Source organism: Caretta caretta, chromosome 19 (assembly GCF_965140235.1).
Source record: "Caretta caretta isolate rCarCar2 chromosome 19, rCarCar1.hap1, whole genome shotgun sequence".
In the NCBI taxonomy this organism is placed as follows: domain Eukaryota; kingdom Metazoa; phylum Chordata; order Testudines; family Cheloniidae; genus Caretta; species Caretta caretta.
In genome coordinates this window covers 17,812,784-17,833,507 of record NC_134224.1, presented here as the reverse complement: position 1 = coordinate 17,833,507, position 20,724 = coordinate 17,812,784, and the positions used below count along the sequence as shown (strand labels likewise).

The 20,724-nt window shown below is 59.0% G+C and overlaps 1 protein-coding gene across 1 annotated transcript in view; it reads left to right on the top strand.

The window, feature by feature from the left end:
* The first annotated feature begins 1,552 nt into the window (after positions 1-1,552).
* FOXO6 (forkhead box O6) overlaps positions 1,553-20,724 on the top strand; it is a 104,282-nt gene continuing 85,110 nt past the window's right edge. The window contains exon 1 of the mRNA XM_048826168.2: positions 1,553-2,245. Coding sequence (XP_048682125.2) covers positions 1,805-2,245 — 441 coding nt within the window. The 5' untranslated portion in view covers positions 1,553-1,804. The remainder of the gene's footprint in view (positions 2,246-20,724) is intronic.

Here is a 20,724-nt window from a genome sequence, read left to right as displayed (position 1 = left end):
GTGTGGGGGGCAGGGGCAGGAGGTTGGTGTGGGGGGTGGGGCGGCTGTGTGGGGGGGGGAAGGAGCAGGAGGTTGGCGTGGGGGGTGGGGCGGCTGTGTGGGGGGCAGGGGCAGGAGGTTGGTGTGGGGGGTGGGGCGGCTGTGTGGGGGGCAGGGGCAGGAGGTTGGGTGGGGGTGGGGCGGCTGTGTGGGGGGCAGGGGCAGGAGGTTGGTGTGGGGGGTGGGGCGGCTGTGTGTGGGGGGAAGGAGCAGGAGGTTGGCGTGGGGGGTGGGGCGGCTGTATGGGGGAGGGGCAGGAGGTTGGGTGGGGGTGGGGCAGCTGTGTAGGGGGGGAAGGAGCAGGAGGTTGGTGTGGGGGTGGGGCGGCTGTGTGGGGGGCAGGGGCAGGAGGTTGGTGTGGGGCGGCTGTGTGGGGGGGGAAGGAGCAGGAGGTTGGCTTGGGGGGTGGGGCGGTTGTAGGGGGGAAGGGGCAGGAGGTTGGCGTCGGGGATGGGGCGGTTGTGTGGGGGCGATGAAGGGGCAGGAGGTGGCATGGGGTGGTTGTGGGGGGGAGGGGCAGGAGGTTGGCGTGGGTCGGTTGTGGGGGCAGGAGGTTGGAGCGGGGGGAGGGGCAGGAGGTTGGAGCGGGGGTGGGGCGGGTCGCTGGTGGAGGCGGGAGTCCCCCGCAGGGCGCCCCGCCCCGGCGCTGGCCCAGGGGAGGGGCCGAGGGGCGGGGCCAGGCCCGCCGCTGGCCCCGCCCCCCGGAGGTGCGGCGGCTGCGGTGGCGGGCGCTGCGCTGCGGTGCGGTGGCGGCGCGGGGCAGGGCGCAGAGGACAGGGGCAGCCGCCGGCTCAGCATGGGTCCGTCCGGCCCCGTCCCGGGAGAGAGGCGGCGCCAGCCCAGGGCGGCGGCCGCGGGGGAGGCGCAGCGCGGAGCGGGGGCCCGCGGCGCCGGCAGGTGCTAGGTGCGGGGCGTGTGCCGCCCAGCCGCGCTGCCTGGCCGCTCTCGGCTCGCCTGCGCTGGCCGCCACTTCTGCCCAGTCGGCGAATCAGGCGGCGGGATCCGCCAGTCCCGGGCCGGGAGCCGGCCGCTGCCAGGTGCGTGCGGCCGGAGCATGCCCGCCTGGGCTCCGCCGCCCTGCCGCCCACCTGCCGGGGAGCGGGCCGCCCAGCCGTGAGGAGCCGGCCGCCGCGCCCTGCCCTCGCCGCCTCTCTGTGCCCAGGGCAGGCGGGAGCCGGGCTCAGCGCGCAGGCTGCCCTGTTACTTGCCCCGCTGGCCGCTGGGATCCCCGGACTTGCCCGCAGCCTTCCCGTTGCCCGTCCGGCAGGGCTCCGCTGCCGCTCGCCGCCCGGGCTCCGGAGCATCTGTTGCTGACTGAACAGCCTCCCTCGCTCCCCAGCCTGGCCCCGATGGATGCAGCCGCCCTCGCCAGCCCCCGCCCGCCATGCGCCTCTGGCTGAGCCCCCCGGCACTGGGGCCGTTCCGTGCGGGGGAGCTCCGCGCCCCTCCCTGCCTCGGGAGCCCCCATCGTGCAGCCCCCCATCTGAGCTCTCGCGTTACACTGCTGCGGGCTGCCATGGGGCTGGGACCAGCTGCCTCCTAGGTGCCGGCGCTTGGCTTCGGACTGCTGTGCGTCCTCTCCCCGCTGCCGGGGCCTCTTCTCCCCGCCCCGCTGCACTCCAGGGTCGGCCCGGGGGCTGGCGTCCTCCCCCGCCCCTGCCTCTCCCGTGAGCGCTCGCCCCGGTCGGCTCCCCGCCGTCTCTCCCTCTCCCCGGCCGTGCGGAACCCTGCCGTGACTCCGCGGGGGAGGCGGAGCGGGGGGAACATGGAAGAGAAGCGGCAGGCGCATCAGGTTGAAATCGACCCGGATTTTGAACCCCAGAGCCGGCCCCGTTCCTGCACCTGGCCGCTGCCTCACCCCGACTTCCCCGGGGAGGAGGAGGACGGAGGCGCGGCGGCAGCCGGTGGCTCCCGAGCTCCCGCGGCCGGCGGAGCGGCAGAGGGCTCGGAGAACACGGGAGCCGTGGCGGATCGCAAAGCCGCTTCGGCGCTGCCTTCGCTGGGGGCGGATGTTGGACAGCTCCGCAAGGCGAAGAACTCGCGGCGCAATGCCTGGGGCAACCTGTCCTACGCGGACCTCATCACCAAGGCCATCGAGAGCTCCCCGGAGAAGCGGCTCACCTTGTCCCAGATCTACGACTGGATGGTCAGATACGTCCCCTACTTTAAGGATAAAGGAGACAGCAACAGCTCTGCCGGCTGGAAGGTACGTACAGCCCCCGCCTGGGGCCAGAGCGGTGCCCGCGCCTCCTTGCCCGCAGGCGCCAGCCAAGTTTAATTTAAATCCCTGTGTGCTACCAGAGAGGCTGCGTTGAATTAATCTGTGTGGTCAGGGGCTGCGCTTGCAGCTGCCCATTTCCAAGCGGGGAGCGGACAAGTTTCTCTCTCTGTACCATCAGAAATACCTGCTAGGTCCCTGCTTGTGAGCGGAGTTTCATTAAGGCGATGCATGTGGTCAGAGGCTGGGGCCATATCAGTGCATGTGTGGTTAGGGGACGGGCAGCTTGATCTATTTGATCAGAGCTCTGGTTTTACCTAGAGCTGGGCTGGGAGAGATTTCCCATCCACATTTGTGCATCTGCATACAGGGGAGCAGCAAGTTTTCCCAGCTTCTCTAGGGTGGGGAGAGAGAAGAGGTTCCGGTTGCCTTGTGTGTGTTAGCAGGGAGATCCCTACCGGGCTAACTTGTCTACAGCAGCTCCCGTTCACCTGTTCACCCATTTTGAATGGCCCTCCCCCTTCCTGAAAGCTGGCCGAGGGATCATTCTCGCATTGAGTTCTTGCTGCCGCTGTGTTATAACTGCCCATGCACCTGCCCACCTGGAAAGGACCCTGGGCAGCAGAAGCAGGGAGGTGCTTGTGTGTGCATGACTCTGTCTCCTGTTGGTGTTAATTGAAACCTGATTCAGATGAATGACACCAGACACTTGCCCCTTCCCTCCCTTTTTTCCATGTGGTTATGTTATACATCTTTGTTCTTGGGTTGCATTTTAGAGGAAGGAGTCTGAGAACAAGAGGTCTGGGGGAGAGGGGAGAAATCCATATCTACTTTATCGCATGAGAAGTGACTGGCTCACCTCTTTCAGATGCTGGCCGGGCTAGTGGCCAGCAGAGCTGGAGTCAGACATGTGACAGCGGTCTTGGCTCCCGGTCTGTCAGGATAAAAATTGGTGCTGTGCTATAAGCCGTCTTTGCCTGCCACACGTGAGCATTGGAGCATTATTAATTACAGTGCTGCCAATCCCCAGCACTGTGGTGCGAGTGAGTATGGGGAGGTTACATGGACGATTGGGATTTGCCTAGCAGCATAATGTGCTTCTGTTGTGTGGTCAGTAAAGTGAGATTAGGGGAGTCCCGTCCTACAGTTGGAGAGCTAAATTTGCCTGGTTTGCCCAGATAGATGTACATGTGTGAGTCTTGGGCAGATCAGGATTTAACTCTTGCAGCGCGGTGAGGGGAAAGTAGGCACAGAGGTCTTTCCCCTCGGAAGGTGCTGTGCTTCCCTCCCCCCATGTGCGCGCACACAGCCCTCTGCTCTCTGGATTTGGTTTCACTGGCAGGCTGTTGCCTTTGGTTTGTTAAATATTTCTGTCAGCAACCATCGATTCCCCTCTTACTGTGTTTTCCCGTGGAGCTGTTACACGGGCACTCCTGGAGCCAAGTGGTGGGGGAGAGGCTGTGCTGAGCTCAGTCGCACCTGCCAGCGGGGGCGTTGTCTCTGTCAGCACCCTGCCCAGTCGGAAAGGGCACTTTTACAAAATGACTGCCACTTGGAGACACACCTCATGTTAGCAACACTTGGCAGAACGGAGCGATTGCCTTGTGTCTAGATGGTGTCCGTAAACTAGGAGGTGGTTTCCCTTAACCCCTCCCCTAAACCCTGTCGCCTCCAGTGTGATTAGTGGGTAACAAGCAGTGTGTTCATTAATACGAGGGCTGCTGTGGGATATGGGCCAAACTCTGTCCTGGCATTAGCGAACCCAGCTCCCATTGGGGTCAGGAGGAGCTGTGCCCATTTCTGTCCGTGCTGAGCCTACCCCCGCTTCTCCCTAATGACTTGGAGGCTGGGCTGCTCCATCCCCAGGGGACGTCCCTGGCTGCTATGAGACCTTTGTGAAGAACTAACTCCAGCAGCACAGGTGTGCAGATAGTATGGTGGTCACTTGTATTAGCAAAGTCCCTGAGGTCCCCACTGAGAACATGCCCCATTGTGCTAGGGGTTGTGTAGATGGGCTCTGCCCCAGAGAGCTTATGCTTTACGTAGCCATGACAGACAAAAGGAGAATTGTTATCCCCACTCTCCAGAGAGAGGCAGTGACTTGCTCACGCTGACGCACGGAGTGTTTAGCAGAGCCCGGAATCAAACTTGGATCTCCTGAGTCCCAGTCCAGTGCTTTAACCTCAGGGCCATCCTCATTGGAGAAGGAGCCTAAATAGAACAGAGGAGAATGAGACCATTTTACAGACACGTGCCCAGTAGAAGCTTCCACTGTAAAGAAGAAAATTGTAGCTGAATTAGTATGTGAGGCACTCTGACCAAAGAACACATGAAATCAGCGCTTAGGGACTGGTGGCAGACACACCCACTGAAGTATCAAGGGACTGGGAAGGGCCAGAGACAGCACAAGGTGGCTGGGAAAATGTGTCCCACACTAGAAAGGTGTCTGAGTGGTAGTCATTTAGAGAACCACAAAATTCCATCACTGGAGGTTTTGAGTGCTGGGGAACTGAAATGTTATTGGGTGCTCTTAGGCAGCTGACACGTTCCACCCCAGAGGTGGTTGCATTTCAGTAGTGGGTAAAGAGATTCCCTTCCTATCCCTTGTCAGCTCTCTGGGATGTTGTGTTATTTAATGAGTGTAAAAAATGCTGTATGATCTCCAGATATACGGGCTCCTGGAAGGATAAAGGATTCTTGTTATTGCTGTGGTGGGAGGGGAGAAGGGGGCTTGGGGAGGGTGGGATCAGTGGTGAGGGGTGGGCAAGTTTGCAAACTATGACCTCACTAGAAGGAGACTGAGAGGGTTGAGGATTCAGATGAGCACAGTGGAAGAGCCTTGGCAAGGGCACTCACAAACCACCAGGGTGGAGCCGGTACTAGGGCTGGGCTTGCAATCGTGCAGTCGGGATGAGCAACAGCTTTGGCCTTGCAGCAGTAAGGGCTTGAATGTGGCTGTTGCTTTTGCAGCCCAGCCTTGGACAGGGTGAGTGCTAAGGGGTTTCCTGTCTGGACAGCAGGTGTGTCAGAATTGGGACCATCCCCAGCATTCCCTCCAGTGCACCTTGTTGTCTATATGTCACGGCCTCGCTGCAGCCCACGGCTAAGAGACCAGACAACTTCATAGCATGATGGGCTGGTGCTGCTCGGAAGCATCCACTAGGGAGCACTTGTGCGTGATGCAGCTTGCGCTGCTGCTTCTGTTCCCCACCCAGAGACTGGAGAGCATCTGTGGGGCAGGGAGGGTCTCTCTCCTACCTTCTGGAGAGGGCCACGTACCCTCACAGCACCGTGTGCACCTTAGTAGCAGCATGTGGAGCCCGGGAGCAAAGATTGTGTTGGGTAGCTGCCAGCCCTGAGGGGATTGCTGATTTCATCAAGTGTTTTGCATGAAAGGGGCTTCATCTGGAGCACCGCCTCCTTGTGGGACCATGTTCTCCCTGGGGAATGACACCCTGAGACAGGCATGCAAGCTGGGAAAGAGTGACTCACCTGGCCAGATGTGGCTGCTGGCCCTCCCCCTCCCCCCACACTGCTCGCCGTTTGAGGTGGATGCTATGGCCACAGCGATGATTGGAGGGGGGATAACCCAGGCAAGGAGCCAGTGGAACCCAGAATGCTGCAGCGAAGCTGGGTTGGAGCCAGGATGGGGTCTAGAGCCCCAGCACCTGCCTTGAGGGAGAAGAGGATCGTGCACTTGGAGAGGAGAAGTTCTGCTGGGGCCGCTCCCAGCGCTGCTCCGAGGAGCATAGGGCATGCCTGCAGGAGTGTGGACTCCTGCTCGGGACACTGCTGCTGCAGCTGGGGAAGGAGGCAGGAACAAAGGATCTGTCAGGTGCTCAGCCATTATTGGACATTAGTAGGCATTTTGTCTGGGCAAACCTATCCGCCCCCAGGCAGCCGGGTGCCTTCCATGACCCAGAGGATTTGGTAAAGGGATTGGGGGGTGAGTGCAATTTGCTTCCGGGGCCTTGGCCAGAGGGGACCCGTCCCCGTGGATGGCAGGTGGTTCCCGCACTCGCTGATGGCGAGCGGCGATTCTGTGCCTCTTGCCTGGGCTGAGAGCAGAAGGGTTTGTCTGCAGTGTGGCACAGCTGCAGTTAGTAACGACTCATCTCCTGCAGCCTCCCGATGACATTCAGACCGTGTCTGACACCTCCCACACAAGAACAGCTGTCGGCAAGCTGCCTGCCCAGTTCCCAGTGTTGCACACTTAGCGGGAAGGCCCCATAGTGAGCGTGAATGCAGCAGAGCACCTCTGTGCGGGTCCTGACAGCAGCATTCTCTGGGGCAGATGGCCCTTGTGAATTTGGGAAGAGAAGGGTTTCCAGTACCCCCGAGCCAGGAGCCCTGTGTGGGTACATGGCTCTCTCCCTGTCTGTATCAGGGCACTCTGGACCCACATTCCCTGCCTGTGTTTGCTGTTGGGGGGGCCTGTAGCAACCCCTGCAGGCTTTGGATTGATGTGCTAAGTACCCCTTTGGTCTCCCTGTCCTTCGCGTGGTGTTTTCTGAACCTCTGTCCTGTGCTCCCCTGCTGATCCCTGTGTGCATCAGAGGGGACCGCTTTCTCCTTTTCTCCAGCAGCCAAAGAAGCAAGGCTGCCATGGAGCTAAGCCAGACCGTTGGGCTTTCTTGGCTGGGATCAACGAGTCCTGCGTGTCCAGCAGCAGCCACGACTGAACTGGGGGTAGGGGGTGTGTTGGTGTGCCATCCCTATGAAGTGCTAGTGTGCCAAGGCTTTAATGCCAGACCTGCTGTCTCACTTGCAGCACCCCACGTAGCGCAGCAGGGAGCCTGGCCCGGTGCTCTGAGCTGGCACGGCGTTTCTCTCCTCAGCCTTCTCCCTGAAATAAAGACAGGTTCTGCCCTTTTAATCTGTGGATGTGAGTGGGGGCTGGGAGGGAGCTGCTGAAAGGCCGAAGTACACACCACGCAGTGACAGCCTCTGTCTGCGCCCTGCTTTCTAAGCCTTGCCCCGCACACTGTCCTGTCTGTTCCCTATCCCCGGCCTGCAGTACAGCTGCCTTCCTCCCCAACCTGCCCCAGCAGAACCAAGCCTGGCTCCCTGGGAATGCCCTCCCCTTGATGCACAGCCCCCTCCACGGTGCTAATGGTGCTACACTCCCCTGAATGCCCCCTCACCTGGCACCAGTGCTGGCAGCGGGTGTAACTGGAGTAGGGGGCAGACAAGCTTGTAGTAATGAGCTGCTCATTGCAGAGCCTGCGGAGGCTGCTCTTCTCCTCCTGCCCTAAGCCTGGCTTTAAAGCGTTTCATTACTGACAGGAGTGTTGGACGGGGGTCTTGGATAACAGGGCTTTGCCTTTAATTAGCTCCCTGTGCAAGTGTCATGCTCCCAGTGCATTGCCCTGTGCGAGGGCGAGGCTGATGTGCAAAGGGGTAGCTCTAGCCTCATTTCCTGGGTGACTTGCCCCAGGCTACGCAGTGCTAGAACTGGGAGCCAAATCCTGACTCCTGACCTTCTCTGCCCACTGGACACCGCCCCCCCCCATCCAGAGCCAGGAATAGAAGTGCATGGCTTCTGCTCTAACCGCTAGACCGGGCTTCCTCTCAGAGCCAAAAACCGAACCAGGAGCTCCTACTTTAACCCCTTTTGGAGCTAGCAACAGAGCACAGCAGACCTGATTCCTACTCTGCTCTCATCACTAGACATGCAGCATTTCTCCTCCCCACAACCCCACACAGCCATGCCTGGTGCTCAGCAGAGCTATTGTTCGGAAGGGGGCTCTCCAGAATTTGAATACGTCTTTCAGGGCTAACCTACTGCGTATGGCGACTAAAGGGAAGGTGGGTATCTTTGGGAATCTCTCCTGCACACACACTGCTCCTTGGTTGGCCCTGGGCATTCTTTGGCTAGGGTGACCAGATGTCCTGATTTTATAGGGACAGTCCTGATTTTGGGGTCTTTTTCTTATATAGGCTCCTATTACCCCTCCCCCCCCCCCCCATTCCATGTTCTGATTTTTCACGCTTGCTGTCTGGTCACCCTATCCTTAGCATTCACAGCCGTTTCCTCCTGCCCCATACCTGGACCTGACACATGGCTGTGCACAGCCTTCCCCAGCGCAGGGTGACTGTTTCCATGTCCTTGGGGGAAGGCTGAGTGGGCTTTGCCCCTGCAGTGAGAGAATGCAAGCACAGTGCACGGGGGTCTGAGTTTGGCTGGTCTATCTGGGAGCCTGCAGGGGAGATGACAGGCTGCTCAGGAGCAGTGTTCTGCCCCTACCCGAGCCTCAGGGTGGGAACAGCTGCTGGAGCAGCCGAATAATGAGAACACATTTCCCCTCCCCTCCTGGAGCCCCTTTCATCCAGTGAAAAGAAAAGGAGGACTTGTGGCACTTTAGAGACGAACCAATTTATTTTTGTGAATCTTTTTGTGAATACAGACTAACACGGCTGCTACTCTGAAACCTTCATTCAGTGGGCTCACATCACTTTGCAATCATTAACATCCCCTCCAATGGAGTGGGTGGCAGTAGCCCTGTCTTACACTTGGGGAAACCGAGGCATGGTGTTTAAATGACATGCCCACAGTCAAAGTTTGGAATGGGACAGAGGAGTCTTGGCTCCTGGTCTCCATTGTATTCCAGACCTTTAGGCTGTGCTGCTTCCAGTGGCTAAAGGGGAGCTCTGCTCTGGGGCAGGTCCTGGGGATCCCCAGCGTGCAGTGTGAGTGGCAGCACACCCTCTGTTCTGTTATGCCAGGCACGTGTGCTGGAACCCGCTGCTTTTTCCCGGGGCCGGGCAGCCAGTGCCTGTGACTGACAGTTCTGCTTAATTAGGGAGTTGTTATTTTATCAATTCCAAAGCGCTTGAAGTTTTCTGCTCCAGCTCACGCTTTCCACTTGTTAATGGGAAACCAACACCCTCCGTCAAAAGGCAGCAGGTCTGATGCATTGTAAGGCTCTGCCTGCTCCGGTTTGACGTCCAAAATAGAACACTCAAGCAATCAGCTGGTGGATGGCTGCTTGATGTAGCTCTGACAGTGCCGAAAGCCTTAATTTCTGTGCCCTCCCTGTCCCATGGTGCACTTTGCACACCGCCTCAGCAGGACAGCACTGCGGCCATAGGCAAGTGGGTGGCTCAGGCCAGGGAAGGCTCAGGATAGGGGCAGGGTGGAAACCCCATTGCTTGGGACATTTCCAATTTGGGCTGAGTAGTGTGGCCCCTCCTACCCTGCTCCAGGGCGAGAGCAAGGTGAGAAATGCAGGGGGCATTATAAAGTGATGGATTCATTTCTGGAGCGCAGTGCCCCCTCCCAGAAGGAGGGTGGAGGAATGACAGGTAGCAGCCAGCTGCAGCCCATTGCCTGCTCCTCCCAGCACAAAGCACCGATGCGATGCTGCGTGGAGAGAAGGAGCCCTTCGCTTCTCTGCTTGCTTTGAGGGTGATTTTGGGCCCTGGGGCTTGGTCCACATGCCATTATCCTGGGTTAAGGAGAGGTGTGATTTTAAACCTGTTCAGTTAAATTGCTGTAACCTCCTGGCAGCTGCTTTCAGAAACTGGTTAAGCCCTTGGAGGTCTGCATGGGGGTTAGCAAAATGGGCTGAAAAGTGCAGCGTGGGAGCAGCTGTCTCCTGCAGGCTCTGCACTGCCAAGAAGTGGGAATGAGGGGCGGACTGGCTGGAGTGAGAGGTGGGGCAGGGAGTGAGGGGGAGCTGGAGAGCTGCAGTGCCCGGGCTGCCTGTCTCTTGTTGTACCTGTCGCTGAGCAGCCCTCATGAGCCCAGATACGCTCTCCCTCTGGCCCCTCCTGGGGGAAACGCCCTCACCTCTCAGGGGCTGCCAACTTGAACCCATGCTGCACCACCTGGGCCACTCACCAGGCTCCAGTGTTGTTTCAACTTCCCATTAGCACCCGTGCAGCGGAGAGCAAAGTTACTTTTGCTCCTGGGCAGCCGGTACAGCAGCAGCTGCCTGGAGGCTGGCCCCTGTGGAGTCCCCATGCCTCCCGTACTCCACTCCCCTTCCTCTCCATGCGTGGAGATCGTTCCCCAGTGATGCAGGATGTTAGTTGGAGTCCACGGAGAAGAGGGACTTGCAGGGAGCTTCTGGCCATGACTGCTCCAGGCTGTGATTTGGAGGGGAATGAATGACTCTCACACCCAAAGGGATGGGGTGACCAGAGCTCCTGGCCCCTGCCTAATGGAGGTTCTTCAGGAGCAGGTTTACACAATGCCCCCAGGCATGATTAGCAGGATGTTCCCTGCTCCTAGGACAAGGCTCAGTGGAGGCAGCAACTTCTCTGTTTATGGGTCCTAGGCAAAGTGGGGCCATGAGCCACCACCTCTTTTGCTCCTGCTGGAGCAGGGACTGGGAAGGGACTGACCGGACCTAAGCAGTTCCCCTGAGCTCCCGGCGTGCAGTGGAGGCTGGAAGGGACCCAAGAAAACCCTCAATTTTTACTCCTCAAACACGAACCATAATTTGGCAAACAATCAACTCCCCAAATGACCTTCCCCAGATCCAGGGTCTCTCAGTGACTGTGATCCTGGGGGACCAGCAGTGAGCACGAGACCCTCTGGGCTCTGAATCCCTGCTCTGGGCTTTCCCCTCTCTTGCCATCTCCACCGAGGGTGGGAATGCTGGGTTGAACCCTCCAGCCAGTCACCCCAATTCCCTGGGGCTACTAAGCATAGCAGGTGGCTCTGATTGTTGTGGTGATGGGTCTGTGTCCCTCCCTGCAAGCTAGGACCAAGTTGGGGTGATTTGTTCCCATGCCCCACTGCTGATGTCAGGAGAAATGCTCCCTTCTGCAGCCCAGGATGATCCAGGCTGGGTAGTTGCTGCTGCAGAGGGGAAACCTTCTGCGGATCAGCCTTTGTCCTGTCTCCCTGGGGCAGTCGCATCCCTTGGCCATCCCTCGGAGCTATGTGTTGGTGACAATGCCTCTTGAAGTGTGGGGAGGGATGGCGCCAGCTCTTCCTAGACCCTGGGGGTTTAGCTGTGTGTGTGGGAGGCCCTTAGCGGTGGCAGGGGGAGGGCAGCTGGGGTATGAACGCAAGGAATCCTTGCTGGTGGGGCTCCCTTCCTCCCCACAGCATTTCTCTGGGCTCTCGGGGAGGTTTTCATCCTCTTTTCCCCTCTGAGTTCCTTCTCATGCAGCGCTAACTGCTGAAGTAACACAAACCTGCTAAATGGTCCAGCTTTATGATAACATAAAAATGATACTACAGCAGTGAGTGGGGCTTTATTAACCCCCAGGGAGAGGCTCCAAATGAACAGCTTGCTCTGCTCTGAGCTCTCTTTTCCCTTTATTTTTAATAACCACTGGAATATAAACTACACGTCAGCTGCTGGGGACTAGAAGGGGCACTTCCAGGAGGTCGCTCTCCAGTCTGCTACTGCCTCTCCCCGGCTCTGCCTCTCTCCCTCGCTCGCTGCAGCCTGACACTGGGAGGTGAGTGCCAGATTCCTGGGCTGGGAAATGGATTTCCTGGCATTTGGAATTCTACTTACAAGGCCTTGTAAATATTTTGGGTGGACTCTGATCAGTTCAGTCTCAGCACAGTGGCTGCTCTGAGCTCCTGGACGCAGAAGGGCCCAGGTCATTAAAGGTGCTGAGGTACCAGGAATGGGCCCCAGGATCTGCTCCATGCTGCTGCCCTTTGGATTGTGATTTCCTAGTGACACTTCCTGCTGGGAATGGTGTCTGTGCACCCTGCCTACTGCTCTAGGGCCACATTCTCGGCTGGTGTAAATCACCATCGGTCCATTGAAGCTCATGGGGTTACATCATTTTACTCCAGCCAAGGATCGGGCCTCTAATTTTAGATATCCTCAGTGTGGGCAGGGAGGGGAGCAAGAGGGAAATCAGGAAATAGCAGGGTCCCCCGTCCTCCCTCCATACATGATGAGGCTGGTGTGTTTCGACCACTGGACTGCATTATGTCCCAGCGCTGGCCTTGCGCTACCTGGGGTACTGCAAAGAGCCTGGAGAGAAGGCTCACAGGCATGGTGTCCCATCCCCCAAGTGCTTCACAGCACGTTCCCACCGGGCAACATGGTCCATCTCCTGGCAGGCCAGCGGTGATGGCAGAAAGGCAAGGAGCGTGGATTCCTTCGGAATATGTGGGGCACATACCTTAGGAGCCAACAGATCCTCCCCGACTGCCTATGGAAGGATGGGCTGCTCCTGTTCTCTGAGTGCCCATCAAAGGTCACATTTTAGGAGCCACCCCCGTTTACCTCTTACATCGCTCCCACCCCCACCCCCCAGGGCTGGTATTCTGGTAGTGCCATATATAATTGTTTGCCCTTTCCATTAGAAGGCCCTGTTTTCAGTTGCTTATAACTTTGCCAAGCATGAGCCGTTTGGGCTGAAACTTTCCACTCTGGGTGTCCACCTCAGGCAGAATGTTTTGGAAAGTTTCAGTGAAAACGGTTCAGCTGTTTTCAAGAATGAAATGAGGGAAAATATGTTGCTTTGCTGATGTTAGAAGAACCCTTCTGTTTCTATAGAAGGGCTAGCACCTGTGACGATGTGACTCAGCAGGGAGGGGGGAGTGTTGACCTGGGAATGTGCCCTGGGGATGGGAGACCTAAGAGCCTGTCACCTGAGCCAGGAGGGGGAGGGGGAGGTAACACCTCTGCCCAGGAATGTGAACAGAGGCTGCAGCAGGGAACCTGCTGGGTGGGTTGAGTTGGCAGTTTGGAGGCTGGGGAGAGGAACACAGGGAACCCCAGGGCTGGGTGTCACGGAGTCCCTGGGCGATGCTCTGGAACTGCTCCCCATGAAGCCAGTCAGGACTCTGGGGTAGTCGCCTTTCTGTGAGCAGCCTGTCTGCAGGACACGCAGCTCACACAGCTTCCACCTTCCTGGGTCTGACCTCGGAGCATTCAGCATCCTCTGCCCCTCCGTGCGCTTCCCACACGAGTCCGCTCAGGCGGGGCTCCTGGGGAAGCCAGAGGGTCCTGCACCCCAACTTCGCAGTCAGACGTGACTCTCAGCCAGCCAGTAAAACAGAAGGTTTATTAGACGACAGGAACATGGTCTAAAACAGAGCTTGCAGGTGCAGAGAACGGGACCCCTCAGCTGGGTCCATTTTGGGGGGCAGTGAGCCAGACAACCACGTCTGCACTTCACTCCATGTCCCAGCCAGCCCCAAACTGAAAACCCCCTCCAGCCCCTCCTCCTCTGGGCTTTGTTCCTTTCCCGGGCCAGGTGGTCACCTGATTCCTTTGTTCTCCAACCCTTTAGCTCTCACCTTGCAGGGGGGAAGGGCCCAGGCCATCAGTTGCCAGGAAACAGGGTGTTGGCCATTCTCTGTGTCCAGACTCCTGCACACACATGCCCTCTAAGGCTCTGCAATGATCATACACCCTTACTCCGCCCCCTAGATACTTAAGAACTGCCTAGGGGAAACTGAGGCACCCCCACACTATTCAGAGGAAACATTAAGAACAGTCCCACTTCGTCACATCTCTCCCCCCTTCGAGATCGAACTGAGAGGGGTCACTTTAGCCGGTGACCTGGGGAAGTTCGAAGCCACCAACGTTCCCATGGATGCCCCAGCATCTCTCCCATTCCTTGGTAGGAGTTACACCAGGCCCTTCCAGTTCACGCCCTCCCTTAGGTCAGGGGTGGTCGATAGCACTCGCAGGCCGCATGTGGGAAGGTTTATGCAGCCCATGCCCTTTGGCCACCCCAAGAATGTCTCCCCATTGACCATCACCTTCTGCTCCTACTGGAGGTCCGGGGGGCCTGGCCCCAGGAAACTCCACACAGACATATAGGTTGGGGTCAGGAGTGGGAGCCCGTCCACATCCCCAACCATCTGGCTGACGGAGTCTATGGCCTTGGGGCCCAGCAAGGGAGCTAGAAACCGGGGCTTTTCCGCAGAGTCCCCTTGGTTCAAATCTCCAGCCTGCTCAAAGGCAGTGAGGTGGGCATCCACACACCCCCCCCTTAACCAGGGGCAGCAATTTAGTCTCGAGGTTCCCTGCGGAACTGGCCCCCCGGGATCTATCCCCACTCACCCCGGGGAGGTCCCCTAGGCCTCTCCGCTCCCCCACCGCCAGTTCATGCTGCTGCTGCTTCTGCAGCTCTTTCTCGGGCTCTCGCTGTCTCTCACAGTCCTCTTGCTCTCTCAGACTCAGCTCCAATCCCGTCCGTCTCGATCCCCCGATGGGGAACCCGATCGTGAAGACCCTCGTCTGGTCGGGGACAGGAGTCTTGGCGATGCCTGGCTCCCGCTCCAGCTGCTCCCAGATCCTGCTATAGCCCCAGCTGGGGTCAGGAATCTGTTCCTTAGAGCGGTCATCCTCCTCCAGCTGCACGATTAACTCTGCTTTGGTGAACTTTCCAACGCTCAACCCTCTCTTTTTGCACAGGGTTACAATGTCCTTCTTAAGGAGACGGTGACAGGCCATCACTCCGCTCCTCCCAAGTTGTTGTGGACTCACAGGCCTGTGTGCTCTCAGCTCCCCACGGTTTCCAGGGAGAACCCCTAGTGTGACAGCCCTTCTCGAGGTCACCACCTCTTTGCCAGGGTCGAGCTGCAGACTCCTCCGCCCCTTGGACTGCTCGCTGCAATCCCCAGGGGAACCCTGCTACTGCACAGTCCTTCTCGCTGGTCACACACTCCCAGGGGTTAACCGCCCCCCGAAACCGCTCCTCTCTGAGCCTTCAGCAGGCCTGGTCCTCGGCAATCCCCCTTCGTGTTACTGCTCCCCAGTCACTTACTGCAGGAAGCACCATCCACGGGGTGCAGTACATCCCACCGCTGCCACCAGTTGTCACGGAGTCCCTGGGCGATGCTCTGGAACTGCTCCCCATGAAGCCAGTCAGGACTCTGGGGTAGTCGCCTTTCTGTGAGCAGCCTGTCTGCAGGACACGCAGCTCACACAGCTTCCACCTTCCTGGGTCTGACCTCGGAGCATTCAGCATCCTCTGCCCCTCCGTGCGCTTCCCACAGCGAGTCCGCTCAGGCGGGGCTCCTGGGGAAGCCAGAGGGTCCTGCACCCCAACTTCGCAGTCAGACGTGACTCTCAGCCAGCCAGTAAAACAGAAGGTTTATTAGACGACAGGAACATGGTCTAAAACAGAGCTTGCAGGTGCAGAGAACGGGACCCCTCAGCTGGGTCCATTTTGGGGGGCAGTGAGCCAGACAACCACGTCTGCACTTCACTCCATGTCCCAGCCAGCCCCAAACTGAAAACCCCCTCCAGCCCCTCCTCCTCTGGGCTTTGTTCCTTTCCCGGGCCAGGTGGTCACCTGATTCCTTTGTTCTCCAACCCTTTAGCTCTCACCTTGCAGGGGGGAAGGGCCCAGGCCATCAGTTGCCAGGAAACAGGGTGTTGGCCATTCTCTGTGTCCAGACTCCTGCACACACATGCCCTCTAAGGCTCTGCAATGATCATACACCCTTACTCCGCCCCCTAGATACTTAAGAACTGCCTAGGGGAAACTGAGGCACCCCCACACTATTCAGAGGAAACATTAAGAACAGTCCCACTTCGTCACACTGGGGTCTAAGCTCCCTGCTCCCCCAGAAGGACGTGATTGAGGGGTCCTGGTTGTACCCACAAGCTCTGTTGTGGACTGTGTTCCTGTTGTCCAATAAACCTTCTGTTTTACTGGCTGGCTGAGAGTCTCAGTGGATCCCAGGAAGAGGGGTGCAGGGCCTGGACTCCCCCACACTCCGCGACAACTCTCTCTCCCCCCTTCGAGACTGAACTGAGCGGGGTCACTGTGACCAGTGACCTGGGGAAGTTCGGGGCCCCCTCTCCGGGACAGCGCATCCGCTATCAGGTTGGCACTTCCCTTCACGTGGACCACGTCCATGTCGTAATCCTGCAGGAGCAGGCTCCATCTCAGGAGTTTGGCGTTGGCTCCTTTCATCTGGTGCAGCCAGGTCAGGGGAGAGTGGTCGGTGTACACGGTGAAGTGCCGCCCGAAGAGATAGGGCTCTAGTTTCTTGAGGGCCCACACCATGGCCAGGCACTCCTTCTCGATGGCCGCGTAGTGTTGCTCCCGGGGTAGCAACTTCTTGCTCAGGTACACGATGGGGTGTCTCTCCCCCTTTTCATCCTCCTGCATTAACACCGCCCCCAGTCCCGTGTCGGAGGCGTCGGTGAACACCACAAAGGGCTTGTCAAAGTTTGCGTTTGCCAGAACTGGGCCACTGACCAGAGCCTCCTTCAGCGCCCGGAAAGCCACCTGGCACTGCTTGGTCCAGACCACCTTGTCTGGCTTCCCCTTCTTGCATAGCTCAGTGATGGGGGTGGCTATGGCGCTAAAGTGGGGCACAAATCTTCGGTAGTATCCTGCCATCCCAATAAAGGCTTGGACCTGCTTTTTGGTGTGGGGAGCGGGCCAGTCTCTGATCACCTCCACCTTGGCTGGTTCCGGCTTTAGGCGGCCGCTCCCCACCCGATGGCCCAGGTAAGACACTTCCGCCATCCCCACCTTGCACTTCTCCGCTTTTACAGTCAGCCCAGCCCCCTGGAGTCGGTCCAGCACTTGTCTAACCTGGGACACGTGGTCCTCCCAGGTCTGGCTAAAGACACAGATGTCATCAATATACGCCACGGCAAAACTCTCCATCCCCCTCAGGAGCTGGTCCACCAGGCGCTGGAAGGTGGCCGGCGCTCCCTTGAGGCGGAAAGGCAGGGTCAGGAACTCATAGAGCCCCAGAGGGGTGATAAAGGCCGATTTCAGTCGGGCATCTGCATCCAGCGGCACTTGCCAGTAGCCCTTTGTAAGGTCCATGGTGGTAAGGTACCGAGCTCCTCCCAGCTTGTCTAGGAGCTCGTCCGGCCTGGGCATGGGGTAGGCATCAGATACAGTGATGGCATTGAGCTTCCGATAGTCCACGCAGAACCGGACCGACCCATCCTTTTTGGGGACCAGCACCACCGGCGAGGCCCAAGGGCTGGCAGATGGCTGGATCACCCCCAAAGCCAGCATGTCCCGGACCTCTCTTTCCAGGTCCTGAGCAGTTTTCCCTGTGACTCGGAAGGGGGAGCATCTTATCGGCGGGTGCGACCCTGTCTGCACCCGGTGGACAGTCAGATTAGTGCGTCCAGGCTGGTTGGAAAACAGCTGTCGGTACGGATGCAGCACCTCCCTGACCTCAGCTTGCTGGGCAGGGGTTAGCTGATCCGAGAGGGGGATTGTTTCCAGGGGGGAACCAGCTCTGGTCCCAGGGAATAGATCTACTAAAGGGTCATCTCCCTGCTCTTCCCACTGTCCACACACGGCCAACACCACATTCTCCCTGGCATAATATGGCTTCATCATATTCACATGGTACACCCGGCGGTGGTGCGCCCGGTTCGACAGCTCCACCACATAGTTTACCTCATTGAGCTGCTTGACGACCTTGAAAGGGCCCTCCCAGGCGGCCTGTAGTTTATTCTTTCTCACTGGGATGAGAACCATCACCGGATCCCCGGTGGCATAGGCACGGGCCCTTGCCGTGCGGTCATACCAGACCTTCTGCTTCTTCTGGGCTCTGGCCAGATTCTCCCTGGCCAGGCCCATGAGTTCAGCCAGTCTCTCTCGGAAGATCAGGACATACTCCACCACTGACTCTCCATCGGGAGTGGCCTTCCCCTCCCACTCGTCTCTCATCAGGTCCAGGGGGCCCCTCACCCTCCTTCCATATAACAGTTCGAAAGGCGAAAATCCGGTAGACTCCTGTGGCACCTCCCTGTACGTGAACAGCAGGTGAGGTAAGTACTTGTCCCAATCCTGCGGGTGCTGGTTCATAAAGGTTTTCAGCATCATCTTTAGCGTCCCGTTAAACCTCTCCACCAGCCCGTTGGACTGGGGGTGATAAGCTGAGGCCCAGTCGTGCCAGACCCCACATTTCTCCCACAAGCACCGGAGCAGGGCCGACATGAAGTTGGAGCCTTGGTCTGTCAAGACTTCCTTGGGGAACCCCACTCGGCTGAAAATGGTCAGGAGCGCATCGGCCACGGTGTCTGCTTCAATGGAAGCTAAGGGCACTGCCTTGGGGTAGCGGGTGGCAAAATCTACCACCACCAGAATGTATTTCTTCCCCGACCGGGTCGTCTTGCTGAGAGGCCCCACGATGTCCATGGCCACCTTCTGGAAAGGCTCCTCTATGATGGGCAAAGGTCTCAAAGCCGCTTTCCCCTTGTCCCGGGCCTTCCCCACCCTCTGACAGGGGTCACAGGATCGGCAATACTGCCGGACCGTGGTAAAGACCCCGGGCCAGTAAAAGTTCTGTAGCAACCTCTGCCGGGTGCGCCGGATTCCCAGGTGCCCTGCGAGGGGGATGTCATGGGCCAGGTACAGGAGCTTGCGGCAATACTTCTGGGGGACCACCAGCTGCCTCCTGATCCCACAGGACTCTACTTCCCTTGTGGGAGCCCATTCTCGGTACAGGAACCCCTTCTCCCACAGGAACCTCTCCTGGCAGCCTCTCCTCATGGTCCGTCCCACACCGAGGTCGGCCAGGTCCCTGAGCTTCCGCAAGGAGGGATCTTTCCTCAACTCGGCCTGGAACTCAGCGGCTGGGGAAGGGATGGGGACCGGTTCCCCCTCAGTGGCCAGGTCTGAGGCCTCAGCCTCTCTGAGCCGTGCCCCTCGGCCCTCCCTTCCCACCAGGGTAGGGTCCTGCGCCTCTGGTGCGGTACCCTCCCCAAGGTCAGGGTGCAGTGCCCCTCGCCGGCTCTGGCTATGGGTCACAACCAGGGCGGTCTGGGGCTTGCTTGGCCAGTCCTCTAGGTCTCCCCCCATCAAAACTTCAGTGGGCAAATGGTGGTGTACCCCCACATCCTTGGGGCCCTCCTTGGCCCCCCATTTCAGGTGTACCCTTGCCACGGGCACCTTAAATGGGGTCCCGCCCACCCCTGTCAGGGTCAGGTAGGTGTTGGGCACCACCCGATCTGGGGCCACCACCTCGGGCCGGGCCAGCGTCACCTCCGCGCCCGTATCCCAGTATCCATTGACCTTCCTCCCATCCACCTCCAGGGGAACAAGGCACTCTCTCCGGAGGGACAGCCCCGCGCCCACCCTGTAAACTGAGCACCCTGAGTCCAGAGCCTCCAGCCCTCTGGTGGAGCTGGCCTGGGGTACTCTTCCCTCCTGAGCAGGTGGTAAACTGGTAGGCCCCCTTTCCTGGGTCGTCTGCCCCTCGTCCAGCTGGGTCCCTACCCAGTTAACCCTGGGTAGGTTGGGTCTGCTCAGTTTGTCCCTGAGCCCAGGGCACTGGGACCGTATGTGGCCTCTCTGGCCACAGTGATAGCAGCTCAGGTCACGTTGGTCCCCTCGAGCGGGTCGGAGGGGCCCGACGCCAGGCGTTCCCCTTGGGAGGGGGTTCTCCCTATTTCCCCGCTGGGAGGCCCCCTGGTGACTCTCTCTCTGCATCGGGGGGGGCCTGTTCTTTTGGGACTCCTCCCGGCTACCCCCTGACCGACTGTTCACAAACTCGTCGGCCAGCTGCCCTGCGTGCTGGGGGTTCTCGAGCTTTTTGTCCACCAACCACAGCCTCAGGTCGGAAGGGCACTGTTCATACAGTTGCTCCAGTACGATTAGGTCAAGCAGGTCCTCTTTAGCTCGGGCCCCAGCTGTCCACTTGCGGGCATATCCCTGCATCCGGTTGGCCAGTTGTAGGTAGGTGACCTCAGGCGTTTTACGCTGACTCCGGAACCTTCTCCGGTACATCTCGGGGGTCAGCCCAAACTCACGGAGCAGGGCCTGTTTGAACAGTTCATAGTCCCCTGCCTCCGGCCCTGTCATCCGGCTGTACACCTCCACGGCTTTGGGGTCCAGTAAGGGGGTGAGGAACTGGAGCCTGTCTGCAGGGTCAACCCTGTGCAGCTCACAGGCATTCTCAAAGGCCGTCAGGAAGCTATCTATGTCCTCCCCCTCCTTACGCTGGGCCAGGAAGCACTTATCAAAGTTCCTTGCAGTCTTGGGTCCCCCCTCACTCACCACAGCCGGGGCCCCACTGCTCTTCAGCCTGGCCAGCTCCAGTTCATGCTGTCTTTGTTTCTCCTTCTCCTGATGTTCCCTCTCCTTCTCCTGACGTTCCCTCTCCTTCTCCTGACGCTCCCTCTCCTTCTCCTCCTGCTCATGTTGACGTTGTTTCTCCTCATGTTGACGTTGTTTTTCATGATCCTCCAGCTCCCTCATTTTCATCTCCCTCTCCCATTCCAGCCGCCTCTGCTCCAGGGATGGGGAGCTCCGCCGGGAGGATCCCCTGCTGGGTGCTGGGGTCAGGGTGCCCTCGGTATTCGCTGGGCTTCCCCCATCCCCTCCCCCAGGCATAGGTAGGAAGGGTCTCGGGATGTCCTCGGCAGCAGTCTGACCCCTCCCAGCCCGGTCAGGCCCCAGGGCCCACGCTGCGTCTGCCGGGCGGCTCCCCTCAGGGACAGGGATCGGGTCATCCAAGCGATCCCTCTCCTCCAACTGGGCAATCAGTTGTTCCTTGGTGGACCTCCCGATGCGCAGCCCCCTCTGCCTGCACAGCT